Source organism: Oryza brachyantha, chromosome 8 (genome assembly GCF_000231095.2).
Source record: "Oryza brachyantha chromosome 8, ObraRS2, whole genome shotgun sequence".
NCBI lineage: Eukaryota > Viridiplantae > Streptophyta > Magnoliopsida > Poales > Poaceae > Oryza > Oryza brachyantha.
In genome coordinates, this window is record NC_023170.2 from 14,338,994 (window position 1) to 14,361,350 (window position 22,357).

Genomic DNA, 22,357 nt, shown 5'->3' on the forward strand with positions numbered 1-22,357 from the left:
TACAATGAGATGACCGGCCGTAGGATCGATCATGCAGCACAAAAGATACGTTTCTTCAACTTTCTAAAGTTAAAAGTCATGAATTCTGAGCATCCAGCGGCTTTTCTGCAAGTGGAATGTAAGGACCTTCATCGATTGGTAAAGCAGCTGCACTTCTTTTCTTAAAAGACTTGGTGCACTTCGATTAAGAGTTTTAAGACACGCCGTGTCTCACAATATTTTAAGGTTATAATAGTTTTACTGCCAAATAAAATTAGACAAAATTAGATTATGTTGGGAAAAATCCAACAACTATATTGAGACGTGTATTTTGTTAGACTTGGCCCCATTTGGAGAGCGAATGACATGTTTTTATAGTCTAAGTATCTAACAATACATATAGCAAAATGAGCAACTCTCCGGTGCATTTTACTTGTAGTATTATAGTACCAGTAGAAAAAGGATATTTTTTTACTTTGTTAATTACTTGATTAGCAGTATTTTGTAATTTTACTTTTTTTTCAATAAAGATCACAATAAAAAGACGATATTACCTTTCAAATTTCTACTACACCTAATATTATTGGTAGTATAATTTAATCACAGTCGTTGGATAAAAATAGATTAATGATATAGATTAAATTCTATTATAAGTAAAATACACCGAAATCGGTCACTAGCAAAATATATTACTATCCCTGGAGCTTACCCCATCTGAATGAATGGGGAATGGCCGATGGGTGGCCTCCGCTCCTAAGGCTTGCTGGTAAAACCTAGATAGGAGAGCCCATTAAGTCTTGAGCCTGGGTAAATCTCGTGTATCCTTAGGATTGATAGCGGAGAGATGTATGTCCAGAGTCCATGGCCTCAACTTTGTTTCTGGGTCACGCACGCCTGCCCCAAGCATGTCAACTATGTAGATGGGAGCTTTGAATGTACTCGTTTTGTCCCTGTAAATGTTGTTCGAATTACGCTCGGGGCCTCCTCTTGCCTATATCTTGGCTTCAGCTCCATCGGATCCAGATGTTAGGCGCGTTCGCAAACGCTGATGGGCGATATTTTTTTCTCGTTTTTTATTGACACGTTTTTTGAACGGTTAAACGGTGTATTTTTTATTAAAAAAATAAAATTTACTTTAAAACATTAGATTAATTTATTTTTTAAGTTACGATAGCTAATACTTAATTAGTTATATATTAATAGTTATTCTTATTTCGCATGGGCTAATTAGCCAAAGTACCATAGGTATTTGGGAACGTGCTCGTTCTCTCCCTAGAGGGCTTCTAGAGCCTTCACAGAGTATATCCTCGGAGGTGTCTGGCCCCACCCGTTGAGGGGCTGGAGCCATTCGTCAACATGCTATATTATTCCAACTTCCAAACATAATTCACTTTGATCGTTAAAGTTTTTCACCAAATAATATTGTTCAGTTTGATGCGCGTCATGGAGTTCTAAGAAGCTAAAATGACAGTGTTTTTGGTACAGTTAGGGATCTACAATGGTCTCTTCGAAACACTGTAAAACAATGAGCGACAATGGTATCCTAGTGAAAAACAGCTAAGGATGCCAATAACTGAAGATGCAGAGAAGTGCAGTCGTGCACATTGGAGTACAGTGCAGAGATGCCCTTTGCATCTGATCGATCTTTCATGCCACAGTTGTAGTGGTGGTTCTTGAATCTTGCTTACCTTACCTTACCTGACCAAGCTAAAGGAAGAACCTTTATTAGGAGCTAGTGCAGTACGGACAAAAGAACTGAACCAGCTGCATCCCCTATAGATATTCTTCCTGCCACTACATGGACCAAAAGATTGAATGTCTTCCAGGCATTCATTGATATATGAGTATGAGCGCCTCATAAATGGCATTTCTGAATTCTGATTTGGATCATGCATGGTGCCCCGCTGCCTCACTGTCTCACTGGCCTCTGGAATGGAGTGCTTTTGTAGTGTATAGTACTACAGTATAGTATACCGGTGGAACGTCAGGCTGCTGGCCGGCCAGGTACAATCAAGGGCTTGCAGGAAGGGAAAATTACTGCAAACAGAAGAGACTTTGAAGTCTGAAACTTTTCTGAACAGGCATCGTCTGAGGTTCTGATCAGTGTCAGCGCCACTGTGGTGTGGTGGTGGGCACAAAAGCTGTTGACCAGCACACCCATGTTTTTCTCACCGATCAAGCTCGGATTGGTTAGCCTAAAACTGCTCATCGGTTGTCAACCGCAGGCGAGATGGGACTTGGCTTTCTCTCCTTTTGTTACCATGGATCTCAATCAGCATCTCCCTTCTCTTCTTTTCAGCACTCTCTGCTCACAGATCAGCTCCATCAAAAGAATATCTTTACGCCTTGTTGTTGCCTTTACCCCACCACCTACGGGTCCGGTTCCGCTGCATTACTGCAAATGAACACTGTTCATGTAAGTGTAATAGTGATCTAATGCCGGATGACTAGAGGGCTTTTAAATACTGTTCATACTGTAGCAAAATACTGTAGCACTAAATCTCATCCATCCATTTTAATCCAGCAGTCATGAGACATATCAAATTTATGTCACTGTAGCTCTCTGTAGTAGCATGTTGCTATTGCAGAGAATCTAATCCCACCACCTTAAAGCCTAGCAGCTGTGGAACGGTGAAACCTACGCAGGTGTGTGTGGGGTGGTGTTAACGTTGTCGCACGGACGCACTGTTTCCAGCGTTCGTGTGGCTGTGGTCGTTGAAACAGAACTGGGCTTTGAGCATATAGTAGCACGATTTCGTCCCGTCTCTCCTTTTCTTTTCTTTGCTAGAATCTGCCAACTGAGCCCACCGTTGAATCCAAATGTAGCTGCGGGCCGGCTGATAATAGTCGGTTGGGCCCAATTCATGCAGACCTACAGCACATGTGGTTGCGTGATTTTGTGGGCCGAGATGTAAATTTTGTTGGCTTCAAATTGATTAAAATCATACCTTTCAAAACTGAAATGCAATTTGGAGCTGAAATATTGCAAATAAAGTTTGATTGTTTTATCCCTATTATATGTACTTATCCTGTTTATTTGGCTGTTTATGAAGAAGCTTTTATATATATACTCCATTCACATTTTTATTTGTAATCATTCAATTTTAAGTCCATGTTTGACTATTTGGCTTATTAAAAAATTTACATAATTATTATTTTTTTATGATTTGATTTATTATTAAGAAACTTTAAACATGACTTATAATTTTACATATTTGCACATAATTTTACAAATGGTCAAACTTAGATCAAAAATTAAAACAACATCAAATAAAAAATTCAGATGGAGTACATCGTCAAAACGAAATTTGATTTTACGTGGTGGTATAATAGAACTTTGTATATAGGTGTAATATTTTCCCTTATTAAAGTATATGGTTTGTTACACTGATTTTTCATGATCTAACCTTAATTATGGTACTTATTCGAATAAATGTAAATAAGAATATGACTAGGGAGATGTGGTCCCTTTTCTCCCCTCTTGTTGTGAGGACCAAACAACATGAAAGTGACATCGATGACTAACCAACCTATGTAATTGATATAAACCGGCACCAGAAATTGACATTGATAGCTAAAAAAACGCTATGGGATATGTAAACCATGTGATCGACACAGTCGCATGATATTTATTAATGAGATTCAACCAAAACCAAAATGTATATTCTTAAAGCATATGGGTGATTGTTTGGCTTTTCAACAACATAGTTGCAAAGGAAAAATAATTTGTGAATAATTTTTCTTATACGCATTCTTGACGATCTAAAAGCTAAGGTTGAAAAATAAACTTCGTAAAAAAAACTTAAAATGAACTCTAAATTTAAGATTAAAAATTCAAATTTTGTTTTATAAGCATAAGTAAAAAGAAAATAGGGATGCATGACTATAGGCACTAACTTCCAATGTAGCATAATTATAGTCTAACATATACCAATGTTCGTCGGCCAACTCCGGCAGAGCATCCGCTTCTTTTTGCATATGCTAGTTGTGGTACATGCTACTTTCTTAACTACTCCAGTCTAACTCGTGAAATTTTATTCCTTTAATATTCATCCCGTACTCACCCATTAATTCTACACTTGCACTGATAAAACGTGCCATAGTCATTTTTCTTTACCACTAATATTGCCTTGATACAGGAGGGTTGGGTTTTTTTAGAGAGAGAGAGAGAGAGAGTATATTGGATAAACTTGTACTGTACTGTCCGATACATGATGCCCAAACCCTTCTTTTCTTTCAACAGTCCAAAGGGAAAAAAAAACAGAAAAAATAGTAAAAGACAATGTGTCACAGCACGAAATCTTGTTTTGGAATCACGCGAAAATAGACACTGAGACACTTGGAGGAACAGGCCGGCCACGGTAAGAATCTGGAGGCACAGTGCTACTACTAGGAAAACTCTCCCCATCACTGTGCGGCTATGTGTGACAGCACTGGCGATGTGACATATCCCGTTAGCTCACCCAGAGCCGGCCATCCCGGCCGGCCGATTTGAGCCATGTTCTCAAATTACCTGGGGCCCTAATCTGCCTTCTTTTGGTGCTTACAGATTTAGATGGAACAATAATTGTGTTTAGTGTCCTGGAGGAGTCGTTCTTGCAGTGACACTCATGCATGTGCCAGAGAGTTGGCTACTGGAACCGGCTTATCTCCGCTGTCAGAGGGACACTTGGGGATTACTAACTCGACCAAATCTGGAGTCGTGACCCCCCACGACCAAACGCGTGCGTAGGGCTCGGATGAGATGATAATGATGCCAAATAGCAAGTTAGGGTTCTGTTTCTTGATTTGTATGGGCAAAAAACGGTTATCGGAACATGATCCCGATCGATCGATGGAGAGTGAGAGGGGAAAAAGAAGATGCAGACGACAGTTTCAGTTCATTTGCTCCTCGCACCCCAGATCATTGCATTACCGGCCAGTAGCTTCCTATCATTGCGTAGCTTACTTCCCTTTCGATCTGAAACAAACTGTACGTGGAGCGTAAAAAAGGGAGCTCTCGAGAGTTGGAGACACTCTGGCCGACACAGAGCTTTCGCTCGATTACAAGTAAACTTTTGAGACTTTTTGTAGGCAGAGAGTACATAGCTCCTTTTAGTGAACCAAATTAACCATCGCACTTTTTTTTTTGAACGAATAACCATAGCACTTTTTAAGTAAAATAGTTAAAACCTACTCCGTCTACGGGCGGATCTACCGGGGGGCTGGTCCAGCCCCTACGCGCCGGATCCCTGTGTAAAATAGAGGAGAGATGAGGAAAAAGAAGATGGCCGAAAGAAGAATAAGGAGGCTACAGGAGAAAAAAAGGTAACTAGCCACCCAACCTTAAGATTCGCCACAGACTCTATCCGTCCGGCTGTCTCAAAAAGAGTTAATTTCTACATGTGTTTAAATTTCTATCGTAGCCAGGAATTGATTTCTTTACAATGGAGGGGTAAGCGCCAAGCATGTCTTAATTGTTTTGGATCTTTACGGTAGAATCTTACCACCAAACTTTATGTGTAGACGTGACGTGGATGCACACATTTTTTCTTTTGATTTTATCCCGTGGCTTATACATTCATAACTAGATTCAATAATAAAATATGTACCACACTGGGTAAGACTACGTCTCGAATTTATTTAGATATGTGTTAGGATGCATCCACATGAGTAACTAGGTATGAATATGTGCTTTTCACTTGTACTCAATAAAAATAATCACATAATATATACTCGTATTCCCGAGCAACAAGTAAATTGGCAATTTAAACCCATATAAACGACCTTCAACCCCTTGAACATTGAACAAATTTTACTTTTACTATTGATCAAATGTTTGAATTTTTATTTTTCAGCCAAACACGCGTGTAATGCATGGGGCTCGAGGAGACGTGTATAAGTTTTTTTTGACTTGCATGCACACCTTCAAATTATCATCGAACAGCAGGACCAAATTTGATTGATAGGATTAAAATTTTCAAACATTTGATTACTAGACGGACCAACAAATTTACCAACGTTAATTATTGTTCTTTCTCAGAAAAAAAAAAGTTACCAGCTTTTACTACAGTATATTTGCATCGGTTTTACTGCCGGCCTCCTCCCATGTCCCCTTCGATGCAGAAAGAGGCCGGAGAGGTCAGCAGCGCAGAACAGCGCTCAGCCGTCCGGCCGTCCGGCCGTCCGTCTCCGAGCAGGAGAGGGGAGCTGATCGTGATCAGACCGGCGGCCGTACGCACATATATACCTCCTCGCGCGGCGATCCATCGAACGGGGACGCAAGCGAACGGAGGGCGCCTTGGACTCCGGCGCGGAGGATGGCGTCGGGGCTCCGGGCATTAATCCTATGCGCGTACAGGGGACGGACGTACGCCGGCCAACCGACCAACTGACCGTCGTCCTCGCCGCCGTTGACCGTGTCCCGGCCCTATCTATCTTGGCAGCAACTCCTCTCGATCGGAGGAGGCGCCGCAGGCGCGGCAAACAAAAGCTACCGGCCGGCCAGCTCCGCCATGCACGCCGGGGCTCCCGCCCGTACCTAGCTAGCTACCTCTCTCTCCTCCATATTTATGCGTGGCTGCATTCCATTTCCATGTACGCGGCGTGCATCATGCATGCATATTCTGCTATAGTACAACTTGTTTTCATTCGTCTATTGGTAAAGGGATCAGTAGAATGGCCTGGTTTGGGTGCGCTGGTGTACTTTGAACTTTGGAAGAGACTTTTTTTTTTCTTTTACGAAAACGGGGAGGATCTGTTGCAGTTTCATTTATATGGTTCGTAGTTGTAAAAAGGTTTTTTTTAATCCTCCTTAAGAAATATCTCGAGAAAAAAAATTTTAGTGTAAAATTCTGGTATCTTAGGTATATTATATATCAAGATACTAAATTTTTTTATATCAAAAATATGATATTTTAAGTTACTTTTTTAAAAACAGTAAAAAGCTCTCGTAAAAAGATAAATCTAATTGGTTATTAATAAATCGTCGGATTTACATATTTATATATATATATCGACAAACGTAACTTCTACGAAGCAACCGGTGAGAATATAGAAATTTATGGTTTCCAGCTTTTGGTTTCTACTTTATTTTTTTGATTATATAGTTATATATATTCTTGAAAATTGGGTGAGAATCTGAATTATTTAGTGCAGCCTTAGATTTCGGAAGAAAAACTATAGATTCTGAAGGAAAAACTACGACGGCTGCTATAAAAAAAAGTCATATAAAAGCGGTTCTCTTCCCTCTTTGCCATCTTTGTTAGCCTTTTCTCAAATGAACTCCCTTAGCCCCATAAAAAAGTCCATTTTGCCTCTAAAATATATGAAACACCCTGTAGGCTGATATTACAAACACCCTGATATTACTTTTCAGGGCCCGGTACGAAGCGGTCTTTATCACACTATAGCATAATAATCAATACTATATATATATATATATATATATATATATATATATATATGAATTATTATCATAAACATTTAAATTATATTTAGAAATATGTTGACCACACTTTACTATTTCTAATTCAACGTGCAATTTATTTTCAAAACTTATTTTAATTGGCATGAAAATTAATTTGACCCGGTACCACGCACAGACATTTTTACTAATAGAAATAATATTTATGTAGAAAATTTTGTACATATATATGAATTATTGTCATACATTTATATAGAAATAATATTTATATAAAAAACATTTTAATTGCATGTCAGTGTGCGGGCTTGTGATTTAGGGGCCAGAGCGACCGTACTGCTCAACCCCTCAAGACTGGCCCTAATTACAATTTTAAGGGCAAATAGACTTTTTATAGGAGCAGACGGTACACCTAGGGGATATTTGAGGTGGTGAAATAAAAAAAGAAGAAAAAGACTTGTGCCATGATCTTTTGTGTTTTGCCTGAAAAAAGCCAACAACATATTTACAAACAAAAGTTAGAAATTTTATATGCATGTTATTAACGATCTAAATAAAAGACCGAAAAATAAACTATGATAAAAACTTAAGGTTAAAAATTTAAATTTTACCTTATTACTGTCTCAATCCCTAAATGTTTGACGTAGTTGACTTTTTATTGTACGTTTGACCATTCGTCTTATTCAAAAAATTTACATAATTACTAATTATTTTTATATCATTTTATTTATTGTTAAGTATACTTTTATGCATATATATAACTTTACATATTTAAAAAAATTAAATAAGACGAATGGTCAAACGTGTATAAAAAAGTTAACGACGTCAAATATTTATGGATTTATGGACGGAGAGAGTAGCATATATAAATCGAAAAGATGAGGCCGTTCTACAGTGGATTTTGATGGAACTCATGTTTGTTAATAACAGTTCATGGAACCAATCACTTGTTAAATAAAATAACTTAGAATTCCGGTAAAAAGAAGGATATAAGGAAAAAAACAAGTGTAACAGAGTACTAGATGACATGCAAACAAGTCCAAAGTAGTACTAGCTGTCAGAGAAACACTACGTAAAGTGTGGCAAAAATCATTTAGAACCCAGTACGGAGCAGCAAATTCTAAACAGTGCTTTTAACGAAAAACAACTACCAATGGTAAACTACCTGTCAGCAAACCTTTTGTTGACACTCAAACTACCACAAGCGTCTATCAGGCCATGTCAAGACCCTTTTTGACACGTATAAAGATAAGCTGGATATTATTTTTTATTAATATAATAAAATATTTTTATTATAGTACTTTCTATTTATCTAATGTTATATAATGAAATTTTCTTTAATAAATGCTAAGAGTTAATTCTAACCCGTTGTCATGCATAATAACAATTTTTCTATCTCATTTTCTCTTTTTCCTTCACGTCACCAAAATTATTTGCACGACAATTAGCAGAGCAAGCTAATAACATATTTTGTACGTGTCCTTAGAATTATAGGGGATGAGATTAACTTTTACCAACCCAACTCTTATTTACCGGTAGTGTATTGTATAGTGCTAGTATATAGGAATATGTCCTTTCTAAAATGGACGGTGTCTAGGAAGTGTGTAGTTAAATTTCAAAATATTATACCATTAATAAATAGAAATACCAGGATATGAATATAAAATATATATTAGTATATTATTTTATATAAGATTTTTTATTTATTTTATATTCTTATAATGATATTTTTCAGAAAATAATAATAAAACAATATTTGAGACGCTGACAATAATATCCAAAATGACACAGTACCCTTTTAAGAACGAAGGTAGTGTTTGGTATTATTGTCTCTCCCTTTCGTACAATATGCCCTTTCTGTTTGAAAGAGCAAGTTTAGTAATAATTAATAAATAGCTGTATTAACTAATACTATAAGGCCACGTTCTTCACCCTCACTAAGTTAACTTATCACCCTCGTTTTCCGCGTTCGTTTTCCGCGCGTACGTTTCTCGAACTGCTAAACGGTGTATTTTTTGCATAAATTTTATATAGGAAAGCTATTTTAAAAAATTATATTAATATATTTTCTATTTTTTAATAATTAATTAATCATGTACTAATTTATTAGTACGTTTTCCGTGCCAGGATAAGTTAACTTACCCTTCACCCCACGAACGCGGCCTAAGTTGTATCCATGTCATATAGACATAGCATTATATATAGTTTGTTATTACAACAAATAAGGTACAGGTTCTTTTTAAAGTGATTAGCTATAAGGTTATCCCTTAGTAGAATAACTAACATTAATATTTTCTCAAATTCTCACATCTGCATTATATATATACACACACGCGAAGAAACATGTGCATATACTATTATGTATCTCTCACATCTGCATTAATTAATATGATCCAAACAAGATATTTTGATTAAGTGGTTTAGCTCTTCACTCATCTAAATAATATTGTTTCAAAAAATACTAGGTTTAATTAAGATTTGTATAAAATTAAAGTGAGGTTTTATTTATAAAACCTCTAGATAATCAAATCCACAGTTTTGTATGGCAAGTTAAACGCCATGTCTTTTCGCTTCTATTTATACTTATAAGTAAAACTTTAAATTTTAACATTAATTTTTTGTTTATTTTAAGGTTTTTTCACCAAATTTATTTCTTAGTCTTGACTTTTAGATGAATAAAATTATTTATGTAAAAGTTTTATTCATAAATCATTTTTCTTTTGCAAATATACCGTTTGGAAAAAAAAACCAAACAATCACTTTGACCATAGAAAATGATGTCAACTAAAATTTACTCAAAAGGTATTGCTGCGCAGAGTCTTTGTTTTCTTTAATACAAGCCAAGCTCTACATTTTAATACAAGCCAAGTCAACTAAAATTTACTCAAAAGGTATCTTTTCTGAAAATATCTTAGTTTCCGGCTGTAAAACGTGGACCCAGAAAAAAGACACTATCAGCATGGAACGTTTGTCCTGACATATTGGACACCAACAATTAATTGTGTGCCACGGACCAATTAACGGGAGGTGTGGCATGCAAGAGGTCGACGCTCCAACATCCCGAACGATTGTGTGAGATCCAGCGGCATGATGGATTGAAATTTCGCGCAATTTTTATGTCTAGGTACATGGAAAGGCTAATCGTAAGTATATCTGGCCGGTTTGCATGACAACAGCATCTGTATGTATTCCAAAATGAATAAAATTATTAATACACGTTTGCTGGATATATATATATATATATATATATATATGAAATACTATCAGGTGTATCTACTCCCTTTACGTCTAACATATATAACACACACGTATCAAAAACCAGCTATTGGAAAAGCCGAACATTAAACATTACAAGTGATACTCAGGAAGTCAGGCAGCAGGCAACTGACTTTGACCGGGACCTTCTTGGAATAATAACTGCTTATTACTCCGTCCGTTTTTATATTAAATTCGTTAACTTATATATATATATATATATATAATAATTTAATTTATTTTATTTTTATATAATATGTAAAAACATAGTTAAAGTTGTTTTAATGATAAACAGAACATAACAGGATGAATGATAATTTTGTTTTGTTTTTTGATAAGACACAAACATAGAGCCAACATTCTACTATGTCAAATATAAAAAAAAAATGATGAAGTGATGGTTAGTTTGTTTTTCTTTTCATGAATCAAACTGACCTTGCACTTGCAATAGTAAGGGTGGAGAGAGAAAATGTGGTTTTGGAGCCCTAGTTCCTTCCTGTTTATGCAATTAATCCGTTTTGTTTTCATTTCCTAGATTAATTAATCTATATTCATTTTATGGATATTTTTTTAATTTCATATCGCCAATGAGCAACACAAAGTGCACTTGTTTTAGTTTTGGGTCACAACATTAGTTCTTTCCTTCTACAAGAAAAAAAAACAATGAACATAAGTTGTTTTATATTGATCCAAGTAATTGAGAAAATCCAATTGATGTACAAGAAAAAAAAACTAATTGATAAATAGATGGACCAATCATTACGTGCTTACTTGATTGTCTCTGAGCATCACCTAAACAGTAACTCGAGGTAGGCTATCAATGTGGTGGTATCGCCTCAAGTTTCACATAATTATTTACCGTTTTGGACAACAACATGATATTTTAAATTTATCTTTGATTATGATTTTCCACTAAAATTCATATAAAAGTAAACGTCTGTTTACTTTTGTTACTTTAGTCTTTATAACTCATATATACATATTATTCTAGTGTTTTCAAATTAAATATGGTAAAAGTTATTAAAAGTCAAAGTGTTAAAAGTACGAATATACTATTATTTAAAACGACAAGAACTACAGAACTAGAGAAAACTATTAAAGATGTTACTAGGGCACCAGCATGCAACACAAGTGTGCAAAGTGGAACATCTAACCTTTTAACATCATCAAACCATCACATTTGATTCTATACTCCAGTTTCTCAACTTTCCTGTTTCATCCTTATCATTGGCCCCTGTTTTATTTTTTTTTTCTCCCATGGTTTCCCCTGCATATCTCCAGTTCTCCACTACTGGCTAAACAGTCGGCACTCTTGAAATGCAGCACGACAGATTCCGTGTTTTTTTTTGCGACATTATCTCGAGACGTCATTTTCCTGAAAATAAAAGAAAGGGAGAGTTTATCTGATCATGCCACTTTGTAAAGCCAGAAGTGAGCAAGGAAGGCCCCCAAAAGAATGGCAAGATGGAAGTGCTGAACAGATGAGATCGGTGCAGGGAAACAGCACTGCCCTGTCATAATCCTATGAAGCCACATATGCACATCCTGGCCCTATAAGTAGCCTCTCCACTAACTTGGTAACAACACAAACACAATCCTAGCTAACCTTGCACTTGCACACACATAAACTTCTAGAGTTCTTGGCTTCTTCTACACTTCGCCTCTGCACCACTTGCCAGCTTCCTCGGCTCACTTCCCACTTGCTCTTCTACTCACCTCTCTGTCAAGTTTCAAGTTACCATCAATCTTGAATTCTTGATCGATCAGGTGTCTCGTAGCTAGCTTTGGATGGAGTTTGACATGCTGAACTCCAACCCGGAGGCTCAGCTAGAGCTGATGAACACAATGCTACAGCTGGAGCAGCTGAGTGCATTCCCTGACCACGCTGGCATGGTGGTGCCGTGCACCCCCCCTTCGCCATGCATGGGAGCGCAAGGTCATAGCTTCTCCTCGGTGAACCAGCCTCACGGCGTGCCGGGAGCCAACGGCAGCGCCGGCTACCGCGACCAGTATTACACCCAGCTTCCCGCCGCCGCGTACAACGCGGCAGGCGGCGGCGGCGGCGGAGGAGGAGGCCGCTCGGAGTACCACACGGCGGCGCGCCCCGCTGCCTCCGGCGGGGACGGCGTGGGGCCGGCGGCGATGAGGGAGATGATCTTCCACATCGCGGCGCTGCAGCCGGTGAACATCGACCCGGAGACGGTGCGGCCGCCGAAGCGCCGCAACGTGCGCATCTCGACGGACCCGCAGAGCGTCGCGGCGCGGATGCGGCGGGAGCGCATCAGCGAGCGCATCCGCATCCTGCAGCGGCTCGTCCCCGGCGGCACCAAGATGGACACCGCCTCCATGCTGGACGAGGCCATCCACTACGTCAAGTTCCTCAAGACGCAGGTGCAGTCGCTGGAGCGCGCCGCCGCCGCCAACGGCCACCGCCCGCCGCCACCCACCGACGCCGTGGCCTACCCGGGCCTGAACGGCCAGTGGTAGATCTTGTCCGATCGACACGTACGTACCGCCATGACGAGGGCGTGACCATGTAATGACCGACCATTCATCACCGTTGGGCTCAGAGCATGCACGTACGTCGACGGCGCGTCGGTAGCTCTAGCACCTGTACTATCACATCTGTACATTAAGATGTAACGTACGTAGTACTACTACCTAGTAGTGCGCATGCTTGTGATTCATGGAACCGCGAGTTCATCGCAGTTCGATCGATCATGCATGCGCATGCACGCGCGGCACCAAATACAAGTATGTTGTAGCTTGTACATTGTACGCCATGCACCTTCCTTTTCATCTTGTTATATTAATCGATCTAGCATTTTCGTTCTCTGCATGACTAGCTGCAAACTATACACGCACGGACGGACGGACGTACGTACGTGTGTATATGCCATGGCCATGGCGGCACGGACTACAGAGCGATGGTCGATGGATTGATGCTGGGAGTCAGTCCAGCTTTCAGTGCACACAGGACATGTTTCCCCCGGCGACGAGATCAAAACACTATTTGGTTGCAGCTGCATTATTTCGCACGCACGTACGCCGACGAATGGAGAAGCCTGGCGACGCCTCGGCGGCGAGGCCGCGCCCACCGCTTTCCCCGCCCTCGTCACGTCCGCAGTCGCTCGGTCCGGCCCCGCGCGCCGCTGTGCGCGCACAGAGCTCGCCGGCCGGCCGGGCGATGCACGCGCGCGCGCGCGGGCGGGGGAGCGCCGCCCCGAAGTGGGGCGTCGCGGGACTCGCTTTCCAACGGTAAACCGATTCCGGTATGCAACCGCGTCCTGGCGCAAGCCTTTTCGCATGTGCCGGTGTCCGGGGCCGAGCGCTGTTAATGCAGTGCAAGCTGCCGCTGTTGTCTGCAGATATCCCGTCCCGGATTATGCTGCACGAACCTACCTACTAACTGCTACAGCACCTAGTAACATTGACCGTGGTCAACACGCTCTTGGCCCGCCTCCCTGGCCACAGGCGACCCACTGTACGTTGTGATGTGTCCGTCCTGGATCCTGATTTGGAGGTTTTTTTTTACCTGGAGACACGGTTTGTTTCAGATCTCTTGACGTTGGTGTGTGAACCGTGAAGGCCTGTTAGAGGAGTCTTCTCGGCTACGGGTGGAGAGGTGACATCCACCGCCAGTAAACTTGACTAAACTAGTACGTAGACACGATCTTAGGAGGATTAATCTCATCATGTGTGTGTACCGTGTCATGCCACGCAGTAGCGGCTGTTATGTACGTAATTAGTCTGGAACTCTGAAAGATGCACTCCCAGCACAGGACCACAGGTGAGCTAAAAACAGAGAGCTTGTGCTAACTGAAAAGGGGATATATATTTCATCCTGGTCGATGAGATAGCTAATGCGGCAGTGCAAATTGCAGCGACAAGGGTACGACGAACCGAAGCTAAACAAATCGAAATCTCACTACATGTGCCTGATGTGCACCATTTGGCATCCATGTGCATGCCGCGAGGGGATAAGAAATTGCTATACGTGAGATCTACCGCGCGGCAACGCTTTCGACAAATGGACGTTGCGAGACCGACGTGCTCAATGCCACAACCCCACTGTGCACCGATCGATCCATGCATCCGTCACCCATCGACCGTCTGAGGCTTCACCGAGGAGGGAGGGAGGTAGCCAGCAGCCACTTCTCCCGGCCTCCTGTCGGCAACAAAAACGACGGCCTTAACTCTGAATCTCCGCAGATTTTTGTACGCTCCGTCTCTTCGAGGACGGGAATTGAAAGGAAAAAAACACAGCTGGAAATAGGGTCGAATTCGTGTGCGGTGAATCCGCGACCGATCTTGCGTTACATACGGACCGGTGCGACTCGCGGAAGGAGGAGGAGGATGAGGAGGATTTGTGCGACATTGCCATCAGTGAGAAAGCGGCCGGGAGCTCGCTGTCACGGCAAGGGCTTAGCTCTGCCGTCGCCGGCCGAATCGGTCGCCGGGGCGGGACACACGTCGCGCGGGGAGCGCACCGGCCCCACGGCGCCAAGATTTGGCGCGGATTCGAGAGGATTTTTGAGAGCGCCACAACAGCACAGGTGCATGCATGCACCCGGCCAGCGCCTCCTCCCTCCCTAGTCCCTCCTTCCCACCTCGCGCCGGAGACCAGAGACCAGAGACACTCGAGAGACCTCAGTCGCGGCTGCTAGCATAGCATGATAGCAAGCATACGCAAACATCCTCATTCATCACGCGCGTAACAGCAGCCGTCCAAACTCAAACTCCAAAAGGCAGAGCTATAGCTATATATGGCTAGCTAGGAGGCAGAAGAAAATGTCAAATGGTATATTTACAAATAAACAATAATTTACGAATAAAAATTATATATATATATAACGATCTAAAATCAAAGCTTAAAAATAAAATATAATAAAAAAATCTTAAAATCAACTATAAATTCAAGGTTGATATAAGCAAAAACCGTGTAACCCTTCTCCCGTCCTCCAACCAGCTCATGATCGAATAATCGATCGAGATATCGATCGACGATCTCATTCTCGTCACGTCTGATTAAATTCCCTCTCAATCGTTGCTTGGCCAAGTTGGTCGATCGATCTGGTCCTAGCGAGCGACTATACTAGTAGCTTGCTTCTCCTCCTTCCTTGAACGCTGATTAGTTGTTCCTTTCGCTTCTTTTCCTGACGTTGTTTTCCTTTCAAAGGATTTAGCGGCAGTCCCCACAAAAAAGTGGGTGAGTTCCTGTGTGGTACACTCAGAAAGGAAAATTGTTGGCGCGGGATGCATGAACCTAGGCCATGCAGGAAGGGGATGGAAAGGAACCGGCCGGAAATCCACTCATGTGCGCCCGGGCGAGCTGCATTGTATGTACATATGGACGGGCACGATAAGGATTAGAGATTTGTTCTGGTCCAACAAAAAGTAACTCGAGGTACCAAGTCATTTTTCACTATTGGATCTAGCTAAATAGGATATGCACGGTTAGATCCAATGATCAGAAATGATTTGGTACCACGAGGTACCGGTACCTCAAGGTACTTTTTGTTAAACCGAAGCAAATCTCTAAGGATTAAGGATGCAGGTGAGCGGGCTTTAGTCATGACTTAAGATTACTCGCTGATTTAGGTGACGAGCGACTCGTTATTTTCGAAAGGCACTATAAATGCAGACGTGGCGTATACTCATCTTTATAAATACACGCACGTACACTCCACCCATATAAGTATCTTCAAAAATAGAATTAGCATATTTTGATATTGATAAGTCACCACAGACACCTTATGGTTGACGACTTAACATGTACGTCATCTAGCACGAACAGTTATGTCAAACCTAATACTTTTATCTAGGTGGGCAATTTTCATCACAAGAGCCTAACTAGCTAACTTGTGCTTTGTCCGCAACAACTCAACTTTTTTTAGAACATGAACTTCATTACCAATAGCACTTATGTTATAATCTGGAGTTATTTTAATAACAAAAATATTTAAATGAAAATTTTAAAAAGGACCGGGGTCCGAAAATGCAAAGCAGTATATCAGATTAGGTTAAGTCAACATGGGTCATGTCGACATGACCCTGTTCGGCAGGAGTCTATTGACACAAAGCTTGGGTTGGATGGCTTGGGGAGCAATTAAAATCTCTTTTCGGTCGACAAGGGTGATGAATGAGGCATTTCAATCTAGGGGCATTTGACAGGGCCCTAGCTACACCAAGTGTGGGCCCTGTTAAATACTCTATAAGGGCTTTGGCGACCAAACAAAGTTCGATGGAGCCATATATTTTTTGGATTTTTCCTAAATAATAATATATTTTTCAATTATCCATTTAGATTATACTCCCGTCATTTCAGGTAAGTCGTTTTGATTTTGGTCAAAGTCAAACTACTCCAAGTTTGACCATATTTATAGACAAATATAGTAACATATACATCACCAAATAAATTCTATTAAATCTATAATTTAATATATTTTCATAATATATGTGTCCTCCTGGATTATAAATGTTACTACTTTCTTGTATAAACATAGTCAAATTTGAAGTAGTTTGACTTTAAGCAAAGTCAAAACGACTTGTAACCTAAAACGGAGGAAGTATTATTTTAAAAATCCTATATTTTCTAAATTTGATGGTATTTGTTTTTTATTTTTTGAGTTACCAAAAAGAGAAGATCTATTAGTGAGTCCCTAAATTTTCCTCCGTGTACATTGACTTTTCATGTTGAGTGTCCATTTCGTTAATTAACCGTTAGGCTTTTTTTTTTCTAAAATCATGGTTTTGCCCTTCTCTCTCATACTTTTGTATTAGGTTTTTCAAACTATAATTCTCAATGGTGAAAATTTTGCATTCATAAAAATACAGGATTATTTGGCCCTAAATTTTAGAACTCAATTCAAACAAAAAAAATAAATCAAACTTAGATGAAATTCAAGCAACATTTTCATAAAAAGTAATCTAAACAAGAATAATATTGTTATAAAAATTATCGGTGAAACTATTATATGGACTGCGACAGTTTTTTTAGTATTTTTAAATTAAAACTAGTTTCCAAATTTGAGTTACAATTACATCCCATTTTATTCTCTTTTTCCCATAAATTAAAGTCTTACTATATTTAATTAAAAATGACTATATTAGCACTCTCTCTTATACTTATAGCTATTTAAGAAATATAATTCTCAGTGTTAAAGACTGATTTATAAAAATATTCCAACATGATAAAATATTTGAACCCTTCTCGAAATTTAGTTTTGAAAACGGATGCAACATTTGCACATGCTGTTAAATTCAACTAATTGTAGTTTTGATTTGCTAATGACCATTGAAACTTTCCTATGAATTTGAACATTTTCCATTTTTTTAAATTTTAGACTTAGATTTCCATATTTTATTCTTCTATAACTATTTTTTATGTTGAGATTTGTAATTATTTAAACTACCATGTAAATATAATATGTTATTAGAAAAATCTAACTGTCAAATAATTGAATAAGCATAAAAGGGATTGGAATGAAAAGTGAAGGTTATACAGTGGACGCACCAAATTTTAGGGGTATAGTACTGTTTTTTTTTTTTTTTGCGGGGAGGGGTATAGTACATAACAGAACTCGTATTTATTGATGATAATTCGTAAAATCAATCCATTGTCAATGGAAGACCATAGAATTCCTCTTTAAAATATCGATGGACAAAATGATTTCATTAATAAAACCATGGTGTAGCTGAATATCATTTTTAGTGACGTTCTGAGCTTCTTGGTTTCAAATCATAAAAAATTGCCATACAAAATGGTTGCATGTGTAGTTAGTAGGTCATTGTTTACATGCCCCAAAAATGCTCTAGGGCAGGTGCCTGATACTAGCCCAATATTGGGTATCATCTCCTCACTGCTACGGCTACGCTCTTCTGCACCAAGATGTATGGTTACTTTCACAACTCAACTTAATCCTTATATATTTTTAGCTCAAAAATCTATAAAATTTTAGCCCACCTTTTTTTTGCATAACCATTAAATTTTGTAGGACAAACAAATTGGGCCCGGTACCACCCATGCATACTGCATACATGCATCACGGTGAAAAGCAACTTTCTCATTCATTTTTTTTCCTACCCAATACATCTAATAAGTGTTTAAAGTAAAATTTAAAAAGTTTATTCTCCTTTTTTTTGTATCAGTCAATATATATTTATGTTTCTTTATGTTAAATAAAATTGGTGCAGTAAGCATTTCGATGATTTTTCCTTTTTCTTTTTGTCTTTGATGCATAAGACCTATCAATGATGTAATTTTATGGTTTTCTTAATGTGTAGTTAATATATTTTTGGTGTTTATTAGTGTTGCAATGAAATGTTGCACTTGGTTTTTTGATATTGTTACAAATTTATTAATGTTTTAGCAATGAAAGATCGATATTTCATATATGAAAGCTAAGACTGCGTTCGAATCTGCATAACAGAATAAAAACTCCCCTTGTTTTTTAGAGCGTGTTTCTCAAACTGCTAAATGATGTGTTTTTAAAAAAATCTATCTAAAAGCTTCTTTTAAAATTATATTAACTAGTTTTTAAGTTTAAAATAGTTAATACTTAATTAATTATTCATTACTAAGATACCTCGTTTGGCATGATTATATTCGTCTTCTTGTTCTATCAACTTCAAACTCAACCTAAATCTTTCAATCTTTGATTGATTGTGTTTCAACATCTTAATATATTGAGCCACTTTTTGACATAGTAATTTTCAATTAGCGGTGAAACATTGAAGATTGATGTCTTATATGTGAAAGTTAAATGCTTTGATCGTGATTCAATTATATTTGAAACTATATTACATCGTGTGATGAAACATTTTCTACATTAGCGATGTAACTGCGCCCAAATTTTTGTGACAAATCTGGTAGTCGCCATAGGTGAAACCCAAGTTACTCGTTGATGCCTTATGTTTTGCTGAAGGAATTAATTTGTACTACCTCCGTCTCTAAATGTTGACGCGGTTGATTTTTTATGCACGTTTGACCATTTGTCTTATTTAAAAAATTTACATAATTATTAATTATTTTTATATCATTTTGTTTATTGTGAAGTATACTTTTATGTACATATATAGTTTTACATATTTAAAAAAATTGAATAAGACGAATGATCAAATATGTATAAAAAAGTTAACGGCATCAAATATTTAAGGACGGAGGGAGTATGAAATAAGATAAACAATCCGAGCAAATGTTTATAATACGATAGGGAACAGCAGTGAGCATGAAACGTAAAGCAGTTTTTTAGCATATGGGTGGATGTCCACCAGTTGCCTACATGTCATCTAAATAGTCATAAAAATATAAATTTTTTTAACAAGATAGATAAATACGAGTTATATCACTCTACAAACATGCAAGTTTAAATTCAAATTTTACAAGTTGGAGAAAAAATAATAAAAACAATTATAAATATGCGTATACTTAGTTTTAGATATAACTCATATTTATCTATCTTGTAATTTTTTCATATTTTTTGATAATTATTTATATAGCATGCAAACACACGGGTGGACATCCACCTGTGTGCTAAAAACTCTTTCCCATTAATGATTGATGGTGAAGCCTTATGCATGGGCTACTTTACCAGAGCAAATACACTTGTTGAGTAATAATTATATATACAGAAATACTCCCCCCATCCCAATAAGAATTACCTTTTGGTGATGAATCTAAGATAACTGGATGCCTAGGTTAATCCCCAAAAGTTGAAATAGGTTGATTTTTTTTATTGTAAACTACGACAATTCTGTTCCACCTTCCACCTAGATGGATAGTTATGCTTTGTATAGATGCGGTTGTTACCAAAACTTATGGCACAGTAGGTTAGGCTAGTGAGACCGCCCCCCCCTCCCCCCAAAAAAGTTGGCAGATCCAAATGAGTGGCTTTTTTTTTTGGCAATGCCAATTAGTTTTGGTTAGAACATCTTCAACAACTTGCCAAACAAGTCTCCAAAATATATTTTTTGGTTTTGCATTAAAAACAGAGGTCCAACAGACCACCTAAAATGTTCCTAACGTAACCGCTTCCAATCAAAGCCCAAAAGTAGCGTAAATCTGAGAACGCAACACGTCCTCCAAAAAACATAGTATACCTGGGCAGCAGAAGGGAAGCAGGAAAAAATAAGAGAGAGAAGGGAAAAAAGAGAACGATCGTGAGGGAGAAAAAATCAACTTACACCTAAGCAGAAGGGAAGGAAAAAAAAGAGAACTACGTGATCTTAACTAACTTAGTTTATTTGGCCAACTACTATTTTTAGGACATAATTTTTGGGTTTCTATTGGAGTAGGGGGATAATTTTTAGGTCTATTATTTTAGAAGGCTTCTAATACAGGATTTTTAGGTCTATTATTTTAAAATTTTAGTCCTCTATTGGAGATGCTTTAAGTTTGGTAAAGAACCAATTAGCTCACCATAACAAATTAAGCTATAACATTATGAACCAAATTCTAAAGATAAATCTAACCACATTATTTTAAAAAGCTCAAAGAGATAATAATTACTAGAGTTTAAATATGTTGAATGTACGCTTTCAAAAACATGTTTTTTAATGACTGAAGGGAGTTACTAATACTACTGCTACTATACTATTGTTGTTATTATTGTTATTATTTCTTCTGTATTGGATAAGGTTTTGTAATTTAGGTGGTGTTTAGATTGAGAAATTTTTCGGGAGAAGTGTCACGTCAAATGTTTGATCGGATGTTGGAAGGGTTTTCGGACACGAATGAAAAAACGAATTTCACGGCTAGGCTAGAAACCGTGAGACGAATCTTTTGAGCCTAATTAATCCGTCATTAGCACATGTTGGTCACCGTAGCACTTATGACTAATCATGGGCTAATTAAGCTCAAAAGATTCGTCTCAAGATTTCTTTTATAACTGTGCAATTAGTTTTTTAGTTCATCTATGTTTAATGTTTTATTTAGGTGTCTAAAAATTTGATGCGATGTTTTTGGAAAAAAATTTAGGAAGTAGGTTCGATGTTGTCCACGTGCACCTAACATTGTGCGCAGGGTCATGCTTGATTGCTTCTGTTCAATCCGTAACCTGTTGACAGAAAGCTGCGGCAAACACTGCAGAGACCAGCTGAAAGTGCATGCATGCTCTATCCGTGGTGACAAATCTCATCAACCAAACCAGGACTCAACTCGCTAGAACATGCCAGCCCCAGAGCCCCGGTCGGATCGCCAAGATGTGGACGCAACGCCAACACCTAGCTTCGCTTCGAGGAGCCTTCATTCTTCTTCGACGATCGATATGGTGACAGGTAGGTAGCTAGCTTAATTGGTGTGAGTAACGAGACGGGATCGATCAATCGGCCGGGAGAGAAATCTTGCCCTGTCGAGAGTCGAGCCTACCGGTCACCAGACAAGAACAGCGGCCTGACATGACCTGTTCGATGATCAGGACACATGCATATTTCTTCCATTATGCCAGTGACTGAACAAAAAGAGATCAGGCAGAGCTAGCTAGCTAGCTAGCCAGCAGTCCATGGCGACGCACGGCCTCTTGTGATCGTGCACGTGTACGTACATCCAAAATTCCAGCCAGATACCAGAGAAAGACGTACGCAGAAATCGTGTGATGGCCGGTCGATGCATCGATCACCGATCGACGCAGACGTAACATCACGGGTCTGAACCGAACGTGCCCCCGTCGCGCGCCATCTCCACGCACAGTGCGCGCCGACCCGGCCGCGGGCGGGACACCC

The 22,357-nt window shown here is 39.0% G+C and overlaps 1 protein-coding gene across 1 annotated transcript; it reads left to right on the forward strand.

Annotated features, from left to right (window-relative positions):
* Positions 1-12,264: 12,264 nt before the first annotated feature.
* Positions 12,265-13,467, forward strand: LOC121055195 (transcription factor LATE FLOWERING-like). The gene has a single exon (XM_040527109.1). The coding sequence runs from the start codon at positions 12,425-12,427 to the stop codon at positions 13,121-13,123; it is 699 nt and encodes a 232-aa protein (XP_040383043.1). The 5' UTR covers positions 12,265-12,424; the 3' UTR covers positions 13,124-13,467.
* Positions 13,468-22,357: the final 8,890 nt, after the last annotated feature.